We start from the raw sequence: 13,111 nt of genomic DNA on the forward strand, positions 1-13,111 counted from the left end.
TTACAAGTCACAAGATTTTGCTTCTTGGTCTGAGTCAATGAACTATGGGTTCAGCCAGGCAACCCAGAAACTTTTGGCAGGAGTGATAGGTAAAGATCAGATAGGAGCGATCAGGAAACCAGGAAGCCAACACCAAGAGCTGCCCGCCTGTAAGTGGAAGCAGAGGGGAAGCACCCGGAGGAGGCGTCTTCTCCATCTTGGGGTGTGTTCTGAAACCACTGAAATTTATCTAGCTCATGGCAGCTGGTCCTGTTTCCTTTTACAAACTTCTCAGCTCCTTGTTTCACCCCAGTGTGTGTGTGTGTGTGTGTGTGTGTGTGTGTGTGTGTGTACGCGTACATGCGTGTGCATTCGCATGTGTGTGGACAAAGGGACTGCATGCTTGCAATCAGACATTCTCTCTGTTAAAATGACCGAAGAGAAGCACTGCCTGGTTGATTTTCACATTTGAAAAATTCTGGTTAAGGAAAATGCTTCTCTTTTAAGGGGGTCTTATAAAAGAATTTAATGTCCTTGAGGAAATATAAGTTTCTCTCTCTCTGTGTGTCTCTCTCTGTCTCTCTGTCTCTCTCTCAGTCTCTGTCTCTTTCTCTCTCTCTTCTGGGGAATCAAAAGCTTTAAATTCAGTTTCAGGGGCCAATTAATCAAAAGAAAGCAAGATCTGCATACCAACTGCCCTCCAGGACTTCTCCACTGTTAGCTATGGACCCCAGGTGAATGGCATATTAATATCTTGTGACTGAACTCATCATGCTCATCTGTTCTTTCAGATGATAAAAGAAAACACCAGTTTTTCTTCCCTGTGCTAAGTAGTAAAACTTGACTCACATGCGGCCACTCTGGTTTCCAATGAGCCTGACTACTCTGAAAGATTCCCTGAAGTAGGAGAACTCCAATTTGGGGCCCAGTGTAACAATCCAAAACCTATGGGAACTGACCACCTACACTTTCCCCTTACGCTAAAGTTCTGCATCTCCATGAGTCTCCTGGAAACATCTAGGGAAGACCCCAGAGAAGAAAACCCTCCGGACTCAAAGAGACAAGGCTGATGAATGGCTGGTTTGTGGACAGGGCCATTTATCCCTCCTCTTGCCATCATCCCAGGCCATCTACCCTTGACATATGAGGTGCAGTGTTCCCTCCTCAAATAGTTATTGATTGCCCTGTCAGAGAAGGCACTTTCAGGAAGCAGAGAGATAAAAGATCGATGTAGAGATACATTCAGGGCCCAGCCATGGGTCACTGTGAAGACTGAGGAAAGGTTGCACAAACAGGTTTTTGGAGGTAGTGATTCATTTTCTCAAAATTTCCAGAACCTTCTCTCTCATAGCTCATGGCTAGAGCTGGTCGTGGTGCTCTGGCCATAGCCAATCATGGGATACTATTCCTCTGACCACAGAGACATTCATCAAAATGACCTTTCCCTGTGTGGTCTTCCAGCTGGAGCAGATAGGGGACATACTGTCTTCTCTTTTGCCAAAGATGTAAGGAAGTGTGTCTCTCTGGGTATCTAAAGTCATGCTCAGTGAGGTATGGGGAAGCTGTTCTTGGATCAATCTGCCCAGGGAAGTGAGAGATGTGCTGGGTTTCCCATCTTGGATTCAGTCTCCCTTGGCCCTCTTAGGAGCACTCTCTTAGGAGCAGATGGAAGGGAATGAGATTGACTCAAGTCCAACTTGTTCATTTACGCTAGCTGGGGTTTTGTCACAGGCAACCACTGCTCACCAGTCTCAGTGGCATCTCCATTAGTTTCTGGCTCTGCACTCAGGAATTACTCCTGGTGGTGCTCAGGGGACGACATGGGATGCTGGGAATCGAACTCGGGTCGGTCGTGTGAAAGGCAAACGCCCTACCCGCTGTGCTATCGCTCCAGCCCCTGGGGCTGACTTAAAAGGGTAACAGATCCTTCTTTTTTTTCCTTCTGGTAGAATGAGATTTTTAGGAAATGTATGGTCATTTCATGGGTTCCACAATGGAAAAACGGATAAAAGATCTCATGTGGTCTTTGTAAGCTTTCCTTTTTCATAAACTTGGGAGTCATTCTTTTCCTCTAGGTTTCTCTTGCATTTTCCTCTCCCCTTCAACTTTGAAAAACATTGTTTTATTAGAAAACAAAAAGAAGGGGATTGTATAATCAGTTTTGAAAAACACTGTATAATAGTTTTGAAAAACAATGTTTTATTAGAAAACAAAAAAAGGGGAGTTTGTTTTATATCATCCTTAGGGGAAGGGCAGACAGCCCCATACACAGAAAAAACTCATTCTCAGGAATACTGAAGTGATGTCCATGGGCCAATGAGAGGATTACCAGGAAACAGGACATGAGAGCTCCTAGAAACAGTGAAGTGGGTGTCTGGTGCTCAAGAACTGAGCAGGAATTTAAGATTGGACCGATTAGTGTGGCCACACTCACGGAGGGCCCAGCCCTGGGCCTTTCTCTATCATTCCTGCCGCTTTGGCCAGACCAAACCTTTGGGAACAGGAGTAGAAAGAATGGCTGGGTGGTGACGCAGTTGTCTGTGGGACAGCTTCTCCTGCGCTCTGAGCAGCTACTGAACTGATGTTGGGTCATAAACTCTCCCTTTCATTTCAGAAGTCTGAGCTGTACATCACTGGCGGATGTGGCATGAGGTATTTCACGTCCACCTTGGCCCCTTATTCACTGCCCCCTTTGAAGCCCTTTGGCCCAGGAGGTGTCTCCTGCATAGGGCAGGTGTCCTGATTATTAGAGTGTCCAGTGTCCTGGGCTGGAGAAATAGCACAGCGGGTGGGGCGTTAGCCTTGCACGCAGCCAGCCTGGCCGAGCCGGGTTCAATTCCTCGGCCCCTCTAGGAGAGACCAACAAGCTACCGAGAGTATCTCGCCCGCACGGCAAAGTCTGGCAAGCTCCCCGTGATGTATTCAATATGCCAAAAACAGTAACAAGTCTCAAAACGGAGATGTTACTGGGCCCGCTCGAGCAAATCGATGAACAAAGGGAGGACAGTGACAGTGAAACAGTCCAGTGTCCACCCTAGAGGTCCAGGTCTAGAAAAATCCAGAGATCTCAGACTGAGACGCAACGAATCCAAGATTTCTACTACCCAACTGGTCACTTCCCAATCTGGCTACATTTTGGGAATCAAAGAGTTCAAAAGCCGCTGCCCAGGCCACATCCAGACACCTCGGTAAGAAACTGGGATTGTAAACTGGGGCGGATTCCAGCACATGGCCAAGCAGGAGGGCCAGCAGGCACTACCCAGTGCTGCGTTAAAGGAACTCCCTGGAGTGTGTGTGGCAGGGAGTTTTCAAAACTCTGACTATGACTTTCCAGCACAAAGGTGTCTGAAGTTGGGACTGAAGATTTCAGAGCGAACCAACGCTCCCAGCTATCAAGACCTGGGGAAGACCCAGGTGGCAGCTTCCAAGGGACAGTGTGAAGAATGGGTAGGGGCAAGGCTGGGCGCCAGGTCTTCTGGGGAGTACCCGCCAACAACAGCTTCATTTCTGTCTGTGTCAAGTTTCCTGGTCTGCCTCACTGCTCTGTGTGAGTGTGTATGTGTGTGTGTCTGTGTGTGTGTCTGTGTGTGTGTGTGTATGTGTGTGTGTGCAGCAGGAAGCATGGCCTTTGTGATTAGAAGAGAAGGCAAGAGGTGGGATGCTGAAGGCACCATAGACTGTCACCTGTCGCTCGTGGGTGGGTGTTGCTTGGAGCCCTTGGCAGTAGGTGAACTTTATGTCCTGTCACCCTCTGGGGGGTGGGGGGGGGTGGCCCTTAGCTTATTCCTCACCAGTCCCCAGACATCCCCACCCCCAGGCTGCCTGCAAGAAGGAGGGGGCGCTGCCTAGGACGCGCCTCCGGGGTCCCTCTGCTGAACCTCAGGGATTGACTTATTGTGCTGAAGAAGGGAAGGAGGAGGAGGAGGGGGGCGTGGGGGGGGGACAAAACCACAAAACAAAACAAAAAGGGGGAGAACCACAAGGGAACTTGGCAGCGGAGCAGCAGGTCAGCAGCCTTTCCTAGTCGGCGGCGGGGTGGGGGGGCCCGGTCCCCCCGCCGTGGGGGCGCCCCGCGGGAAGGTGCGCGGCGGGCTGGCCCCACTTACCATGACAGTGGCCGCGGCCGCGGCTGCCTGGGCGGCCACCGCCGCTTGGTTGGCTTGGTGCTGCGCAGCTTTGATTTTGGCCTGCAAGTGTGCAGGAGGGTGAAAATATTTGCATTTCTCCCTCATGCAACGCCCCTTTATGTAATCCATACAAACGGTTACGGTGTTGTCGTTTGTGTCGATCATGGTGCTGTCTGCGGGGTGTGCAAAGCGGCAGTCGGTCTCTCCGCGGGCACAGTTGCCTCGCTGGAACTCCCTGCAGACCTGCGGGGCACGGAGCACAGGGGCAGCGATGCAGAGGGGGCCGCAGCCCCGCCCCCCGCCCGGCCTCCCCCCTGCCCACGGACCCGAGCCCAGGGGGAACGAGGCTGGGTTCCCCCTCGCCCTCTTTCTCGCACGCGCACACACACCAGCAACAAAGTTTCCACTTTGGTCACACATATGTATAATCTCTAGCTGTTTTCATAATAATCCAGTTATATACACAAATAATAATCATCACACACACGCACACCAGCAACAAAGTTTTCATTGTCCCTGGGTGGTCTCACACACAGACACACTACAGCAACAGTTTCCACTGGGCCTGGGTGGTCTCACACAGACACACACACAGACACACAAACACACACACCAGCAACAAAATTTCCACTGGCCCTGGGTGGTCTCTCTCTCTCTCTCTCTCTCTCTCTCTCTCTCTCTCTCTCTCTCTCTCTATCTCTCTCTCTTTCTCTCTCTCTCTCACACACACACACACACACACACACAAACACACACATACAAGTACCATTCCAGCAACAAGGATTCCACTGACTTGGGTGGTCACACATATGTATAATCTCCCAACTGTTTTCATAATAATCCAGTTATATTCACAAATAATAATCATCATACACACCAGCAACAAAGTTTCAACTGTCCCTGGGTGGTCTCTACCCCCACACACACATGTCAGCAACAATGTTTCAACATTTCAACTGTCCATGGGTGATAACACACAACACCAGTCCCGCCCGTGGGCGGGCACACACACACACACACACACACACACACACAAACACCAGCAACAAACTTTCCACTGTCCCTGAGCGGTCATCTGTATAATCTCCCAGTGTTTTCATAATAATCTGGTATACGTACAAATAATAATCATCACCCGGATACACATATAATACATGTATAATTTGGATCTGCGCATACGTATTTTGGTTATCCAGAGAAATATATGTTCATGCACATATCTACATAGGCTCCGATTCCCCACTCGGAGATGCTATGGGTGTCTGAGTGCCTTACAGAACAGGATCACAGGCAAACACCTCCAGAAACAACTGGGGGTGCGGATGACAGGTGAGTTCTCTGAGAGTAAGAGAGGAGGAGGGATGAATTCGAGCTCCTGCTTCCTCCTGGGTACCCCCGGGGCTACACAGATAACTTGTACTCTTAAGTATAAATCAGAGGAGCTAGGATATCTAAGACATCCCCAAACTTTTCGATTGCTATTTCTGACAGCTGAGAAAGATGACAACTGAAGGATAAAAAGGAGAGAAATGTGGGTAGAGATAAGGGAAAGAAACAAATGGGAAGAAAAAGTGGGATAGAATTGAAAGCGCTAATGTATGGGTTCTTTTTTGATTCTTTAATCCCTAGTTATTCTGAAATCTCAAGTCACTAGAATGTTTCATCCTCTAAGAATTCTGGGAGACCAAGAGTTTATGGAATAAAATGTTTTCCTTAGGACTTAAAAGAGATTTCTTCATTCTGCATTAATTTTAAGAACCTAAAATAACACATAATATATGGAACCTCTTTATAAATATCATAAACAGGGACGAAAATTTTTAGTATAATAAGGTAATTTTTTTTAACACAAAGGCTCTAATTCTACAGTGGACGTGTTAAAGTGGGGTCCACAACATCACTGCCCACGTCATAAGAAAGGCCCCAGGTCTGACCTTCAAACCTTCGAGGAAGTCAAACGAACTTGGGAAATGAAGTTTCACCCACCAGGAGCCAAGCAAATTGGAAGGGTAAACAGATAAATCACAAATTTGTTAATTGTTTCCTCATACTTCGGCTCCAAGCCAGCACTCCATATTTAGTTCATAAAATGTACAAGATGAAAATTACTAAGATGTTCCCACAGATTCCGAGGAAGCCTTTGGCTCTACCTGGCCCCGTGCCAGTCTGTGCCTCCCTTCGCCAGGGGCCAGGGCAGGGCTGGGTGCAGCCGCCTTCATCCCTGGTTGGAAATGAGTCGAAAGCGGCTCTGCTAAAGTCACTATGAATCATCTTTTACATCTGTCTTTGTCTCCCAGTCCTGTTGGGAAGGACGATTTGTTCCCCAGGAGGCTGATTTAATTTGTTTTCTGAAGCACAGTCACGTACTGAGCAGTAACGCCCTGTAGATCCACTAGGGGGAGCCCCACACTCTTGCGCAGACAAGTTCTCCAAACAGGAGCCTCTTCAGATTTAGATTTATTATTATTATTATTATTTTTGCCCCAATTGAGGGACTCTATCTCTTCCAGAATGAAGTTGATCTCAGGGAACAGCGGTTTATTACCCCTCAAGATCGATCGGGGGGAAAATACTTAAAGGCACGTTAAGAGAACATTCTGGAATAAACCAAAATAAAACACAGTACCCATCCTAACTAACCATGCGGATGAATCAATCGACAGTGGAATTAAAAGAGCTCTTTGAAAAAAGCTATCAGATGATTAACACGTTTTCCAGAAGATAAGAGTCAGGAAAAATGAAGTAATTCTCTACTTGATCCAAGAAAAATTTTATTTAATAAAAACATGTATAAAAACATAGTTTTTATTGATTCGTGGTGTTGGATCATCTCTAATGATCTTGTTGTAGCAATGTAGCACTGTTCTCCCGTTGTTCATCAATTTGCTCGAGCGGGCACCAGTAACATCTCCATTGTGAGACTTGTTACCATTTTTGGCATATGGAATACGCCACGGGGAGCTTGCCAGGCTTTGCCGTGCAGGCAGGATACTCTCAGTAGCTTACCAGGCTCTCTGAGAGGGGCGGAGGAATTGAACCCAGGTCGGCCACATGTAAGGCAAAAGCCCTACCCGCTGTGCTCTGGCTCGCTGGATCTTGTTGTAAGTTTATATATTTACATTTGAATTTGGTACTCGAATTTAACTTAGCGAAAATACTGTAAGTCAGATGCCGAGAAAGTACAGGGGTGCCACGAATGTGGCTAGCCCTGGTTCACGGTCTTTTGAGCATCCTTACCCCTGAGCACAGACCCAGGAGTAAATCCTGAGCTCTGCCAGGTGTGGTCCATCCAACTCTCCTACCCACCTCCTCCCCTCAAAAAATTGAAAATATCTTAACTGATAACCAAATATGCCTAGCTTCCATCCCCTTCCTTATTCACAACACGAGGACTGATCTTTGGCAACAAGATGGAGCAGCTGGATTCATTCTTAAAATACTGAAGGGTGAGTCCTTCTCTCTCCCACCCCTGTCCCTGACTTTGACCCACTGTCCTGATCTGTCCATTTCTAGACCTTTCCAGGCTCCAGCAAAGATTAATGCTTGGCAGTACTGGTGGCCTCTGGGAGCCATCGCCATGGTCTCTTTAATGATTGATTCCATGTTCCCTTGGTTGTTACATATTTTTTTCTTGAACAAACATTCCATACAACTGACTTTTGTTTGCTTTAAATGTATTCTATTCCCACAGATGAATGTCCTTTATACTTATATTCAAAGCAAAGAGTTACGAGGGGAGAGAGGAGAGAAGAGAAAAAGAGAGAGAGAGAGAGAGAGAGAGAGAGAACAATACAAATACGGCTGCCTGTTTTTGAGACTGAATTAGCATCTCTCAAGCATTCACTTACATCAAAGTACACTTCTACCACTAATGCATGTCAAGCCAGAAATATAATGGAAGTACCTCCAGTTTGTCCGTCCTGAGAAGTTTCTGAGTTGCAGTTGAGCCCGGGACAGTGACGGGTGGACTTCCGGGAACAATAACAGGTGTGGTGGGTAGAATTTCCGTGGGAACTAACCCAACTCCAGGGGTTACAGGTGCTAAGTAAGGAGCAAAGCTAATCGCCGTATTTGTCCCTATTGCGGGACCTACAGGAAAAGTGGGCTGTTAAGGGAAAATAACAGGAAAAAGATTTATTTAGAATGAAACTATACAATATTACCACCAAGTGTCAGCTGAACAAAATGTACCCATCATAAACAAGACTTACTGTGGGAGTGTGACCTGTTTTTCTTAAATAATGTCGTGTATTTGCCAAACCATACAACAACGAAATGAGAGAACATCATGGATATCTAGTCACAGGGACTTGGTAGATGTTTATTCTTAGGAAAGTGTTCTTAAGAAAAGAAAATACTTTTCACTCTAATTCTTCTCATTCTGAAGGACTGGTAGAGCCCTTGAAAGTAAGACCACTGAATACTGACTCAATCTTTGGATTTTCCTACATGTCTCTCAAGGGAGCAGAAAGCAAAAAGACTTTGATTTAGAGCATTATTTTTCAAGTTATCAAGTATTTACATTTTAATAAATGCAGATTACTGAGATTCTATTTTGCTTAAGTTTACCCATGGACATTCCCCTATTCTACCGAAAGCCTGTACTCCTCCAAATTCACAGTTTTCCTTTAGACCAACATTTTCTCTCTTTCTCTCTAGCTCAACTTCGTCTAGTTCCAACTTTCCCGTCATTAAAGGTTGGGTGGAAGAGCTTGAACTTTCCATTGGCCAATTTTTCAATTGGCCTCAAAAGTTAGCTTGGGTTCACCAATGATGGAAAGTTAGCTTGGGTTTACCATGATGAAAGCACAAAATACCATAGTGAATTTTTTATCACTACCTTCTGTATCGAAAATAAGAAGAAATATGCTGGGTGGTGATGGGATGACTCATTTTAAGGCTCCACTTTCTAAAAATGCTTTTCAAAAAGGAAATGCACGCTGAAGTGAACAAGCTCGTTTCACTTTTAAAGAACAAAAGTTGAATATTTAAGTGCTGAATAACAACTTTTTTTTATATACAAAACTTTTTTCATAGAAAGGAAAATGGTCTGACATTCTAAACATTAGAGTTAGAATGCATTAAATTAGTATGAGTTTGTTGAGAATATATCAGAGAAAATTAGTATCTTGAAAAAATCTGAAAGATTTCAATGAATCGAAATAACTGGTTATAATAAAGTAAACACAAAAGTTATTTCTAAATTTTCATCTATTACTGCAATGTACCAAGGCAAACTTTATAAAATGCTATTTGAATTTCCGCTATGGTTGATGAGAACAACTTTTTTTTTTATAGAACAAATTTTATGCTGAATTTATCCTGACTGGCTTTTTTAATAAAAAAAAAAGAGAGAGAGAGGATGTCTTTTAATTACTATTCAGGCCAGTTTTCAGATATTTTCAATCACATATTAATGCAATTTGCTAACACAAGACTAAGCTGTCAGCCGTGTCGTGTTCCTGCTCTATTTATACATCACAGGGAACATTCTTGTTGTCTATTTATGGCTCTGAATGAGTTGCGGAACATATGGGAAAAATAACAACCCATGTTTATTAAACAATTTTTTTGTTTACGGCAATAATAGAAAAATATCTCCTATAAATGATCATGTTAGGAAACAGTGAGTTATCTACAGCTCATGCAGAGAGTTCTTGGGAGAGCTTGAAAGTCTTTAGTGAAGTGGCTTGGGGGCTGCCTGAGGTGACCCCATGGTCTTCCCAGGCCTCTGCTCCGTACCCACAAGGAGCTCTCAGATCTTTATGGCTCAGGCATAAATTCACTTCAGGAGAAAGTTGCAATCTGAGGCCTCAACATGGGGAATGAATGGTAGTTAGCATTCTTTTCTCCCCTGGTGCCCTGCAAAATTTTATGTGTATGTTTTCCATTTTCAGTCCAGTGGAGGCATAATTATAGCAAGTTGTGGTTTTTCAATAATGATGGCTCTTATAATTTAGCCCTATTTGAAAAAAAATGGCAAGTCATTTCAATGTAAGGGTAATTTTGATGTAAGGATGCTATCAGCATTAAAATCTCAATTCTGATAGCTCATAAATCATAACAGATCAGGGACTCAAAGAACCTGCGAGAACATACGTGCCTGAGGGGAACTTTAAGAGTTCGGACTCATTCAGAGTAGATTTAGGCAAGAGACTTGAAGTAAGCATTCAAAAAAAAAAATCGACTACAGAATCTGGTCTATGGCCAAGTTAAGGATCACTGTCAAAGATAAGATGTGAAAATATATATTTTTCAAAAATACTTGTACAAAAGGTATAATTTAACCCAAAGACAAATCATCAAGTAAACAGTAAGAGTCAAGAGTCCTTCTCCACAGCTCAAATTCCCAGTCCTTGTTTCCACAGATCTATTCAAAGCCTGGGTCAGTGAGATGACATCAATCGAGGCTTAACCTTGACTGTCACCAGAACATCAAAAGTCACTTCCTAAACACTTTTTGGATATCAGTTTTGGGTATGACAAGTTTTCCTTGAGTAAAACTTTGGACCGAACATGTTCGTTTAACGTGATGAGCAAACATGAACCCTGTTCTCTGTCAATAATGGAAGAGTCGGACAGAGAGAATTAGCTAAAAGCAAAAACCAATTTGAGACTAAGAGAGGACTCCGTTCACAGCCACCACCCTGGCACTTACTCATTTCTGTCCCAGGCAGGAACAAACCTCCCTGAGCTTTAGCGTGATTATCTGCAGGCGGAAATTAGAAGGACCAGCTCAGAAAAGGGAGCTGAACAGACGTTATTTCTCTCTTCCACTCCGGTCAATAAATAGCTGCTCTCTTTAGCAGGGTCAACATTTGCACAAACACACCTTTTTCCTCAAAAAAAAATTATTCACTGATTTTCGTATCATCCACATAGTTAAATGACAGGGATTTAATGTTTAATATTCAACTCTAGCCAGTATCTTTTCCCCCTTTTGAAAGGTGGGCGAGGAAGAAATATATTTTCTGTCTCATGAAAAGTCAAAAGTTCAGAGGCCCGATGAACACAGATACATGAAATATGTCTCAGCGAGGGTATTTTTCATTAAAGTTGATGAGCAGAAAAATACAGTTACAGTCATTCTCAGAGATGAATTTTGCACGGTGTTGTTACTATCATTATTATTGATAGTAGTACATCTTTGCGAGGGTCTGACTATATAGTCTCCCAAACCTGTCTTCCTCTTCTTCCTATCTACGAAACGCAAGCAGGGCTCCCAGATTACTGCAGTCTTCCAGGAGAAAGCTTGGTAGTGATGAAATACATTCCCCAAGGTCAATGCAGATCTAGGGCCCAACACTCAGGACCACTGGCTTCCAGAGGAATTTGTCCCACCCCTTTGCACTCACTGACTCAATTGTACTGGTGGTGTCTTAGAACATCTGAAATTACGACACCAGCCACAGTGATATCTCTAGAGCATGGCAAGAGCATGTGGATGGAGTCCTGGTCCACAATCAGGATGGGTAATGACCCCAGATGCAGTGCTACAGGCCAGGCGACAGTGAGTGAGGAGCTGCTGCCCAGCTGGGAAATGGGAAAGCAGAGCTCAGAGTCTGGGTTCAAGTAAGAGTTTGGAGGGGGCATCCAAGCCACATGCCTTGGAGTCTACCTTTAAGTCCTCCAGTGCAGCCCCAGAGTCTGTTCCTGGACGCAGGCCCACCAGAGCTTGGGAGAGAGTGACCCTGAGATTTCAGCCGGAGGAACGACCCCAGGCTGGCCACAGTAGGGCCCGTTTGGTCCTTGCCATCTCTCAGACTAATCTCAGTGAGAGGCCAGCTGACAAGGGCAGCAGGAAGTTTCTGGAAGAAAATTGTTTCTGAGCTGCTGGTCCTTTGCTTTTTTTTTTTCTCTCCGTACTTCATCCCACATTTCTGTGTTTCTCTTCTCAATATCCACTGTCTATTCCCTACACACACACACACACACACACACACCATTCCGGATACTAGCGGTCAATCCAGGTCCAAAGATCACACACACAATTTCTCTGACATTTTGTTGTGGTAAGGAAGGACCAGTGCTGGGGAGGAACGGTTAAGTGCCCTGAGCTGTTTTATGGGTTCTTAAAATATTTAGTCAATTGACTTTTTGAAACAAGAGCATGAGACTTTCATACAGTTAGAAAGCTTTGACTTCAAAGGGTAGGTACGTGGCATTCAAACTGAAAGGCTTAAACATGGCATCCCTTAAGCCTTCCCCCTTTACTTCCAGAAGCATCTCTGGAAGGCAGAATACTCAATGCAGAAGTTGGTCTCTAAGGACTGGATTGTATCAGCTCTGAAATCTTTTTTCTACAGAGGCAACCCACCTGCTCCTTTATCTTGGATGTATATATGAAGGCAGTGTGTGTGTGTGTGTGTGTGTGTGTGTGTGTGTGTGTGTCGGGGGAGATACTAAGAAGGAAGGGAAATAAATCACAATTATATTCTATCAGGAAGTGGGAATAGAAAAAAGTACCAGAACGAATAAGAGGACAGGGACTTTTCAAATATAGTAGATTCGAGGCAGAGGAGTACAAAAGGAAAGAATGGTCTACCTTGTAGTTGTTGAACTTAAGTCCAAAAGGCAGAGTACAAAAATGACAACTCATTTCTATGAAGAGATCTTACTGACCGAGTGGTGGGGATCTGGAGGGCTGACAGGTAGATATGGATCTCTGGTGGAACTTAATATTTGAATAGTAGGAATTTTCCAACAAGAATCTGTCCTCCCGTTGTTCATCGATTTGCTCGAGCGGGCCCAGTAACGTCTCCATTGGAGACTTTGTCGTTACTGTGTTTGGCATATCGAATACATCACGGGTAGCTTGCCAGGCTCTGCCGTGCGGGCAAGATACTCTCAGTAGCTTGCCAGGCTCTCCGAGAGGGGCGGAGGAATCGAACTCGGGTCAGCCATGTTGGCTGCGTGCAAGGCAAACGCCCTGCCGCTGTGCTATCACTCCAGCCCAAGGATAACGGCAATGAATTAAGCAAGAGCTCTGGTGTCCTTGTAGCACT

The 13,111-nt window shown here is 44.9% G+C and overlaps 1 protein-coding gene across 9 annotated transcripts in view; it reads right to left on the bottom strand.

Moving 5' to 3' along the window:
- MBNL2 (muscleblind like splicing regulator 2) overlaps nt 1–13,111 on the bottom strand; it is a 166,513-nt gene that overhangs the window by 35,811 nt on the left and 117,591 nt on the right. For all 9 annotated transcript variants that reach the window (XM_056109942.1, XM_056109938.1, XM_056109940.1 and 6 more), the window contains exons 4-5: nt 8,011–8,211; nt 4,086–4,349 (exon numbers count right to left, since the gene is read on the bottom strand). In XM_056109942.1, the coding sequence (XP_055965917.1) occupies nt 4,086–4,349; nt 8,011–8,211 (465 nt within the window). The remainder of the gene's footprint in view (nt 1–4,085; nt 4,350–8,010; nt 8,212–13,111) is intronic.

The sequence above is a fragment of the Sorex fumeus genome, unplaced genomic scaffold (assembly GCF_029834395.1).
Source record: "Sorex fumeus unplaced genomic scaffold, SorFum_2.1 ptg000008l, whole genome shotgun sequence".
NCBI lineage: Eukaryota > Metazoa > Chordata > Mammalia > Eulipotyphla > Soricidae > Sorex > Sorex fumeus.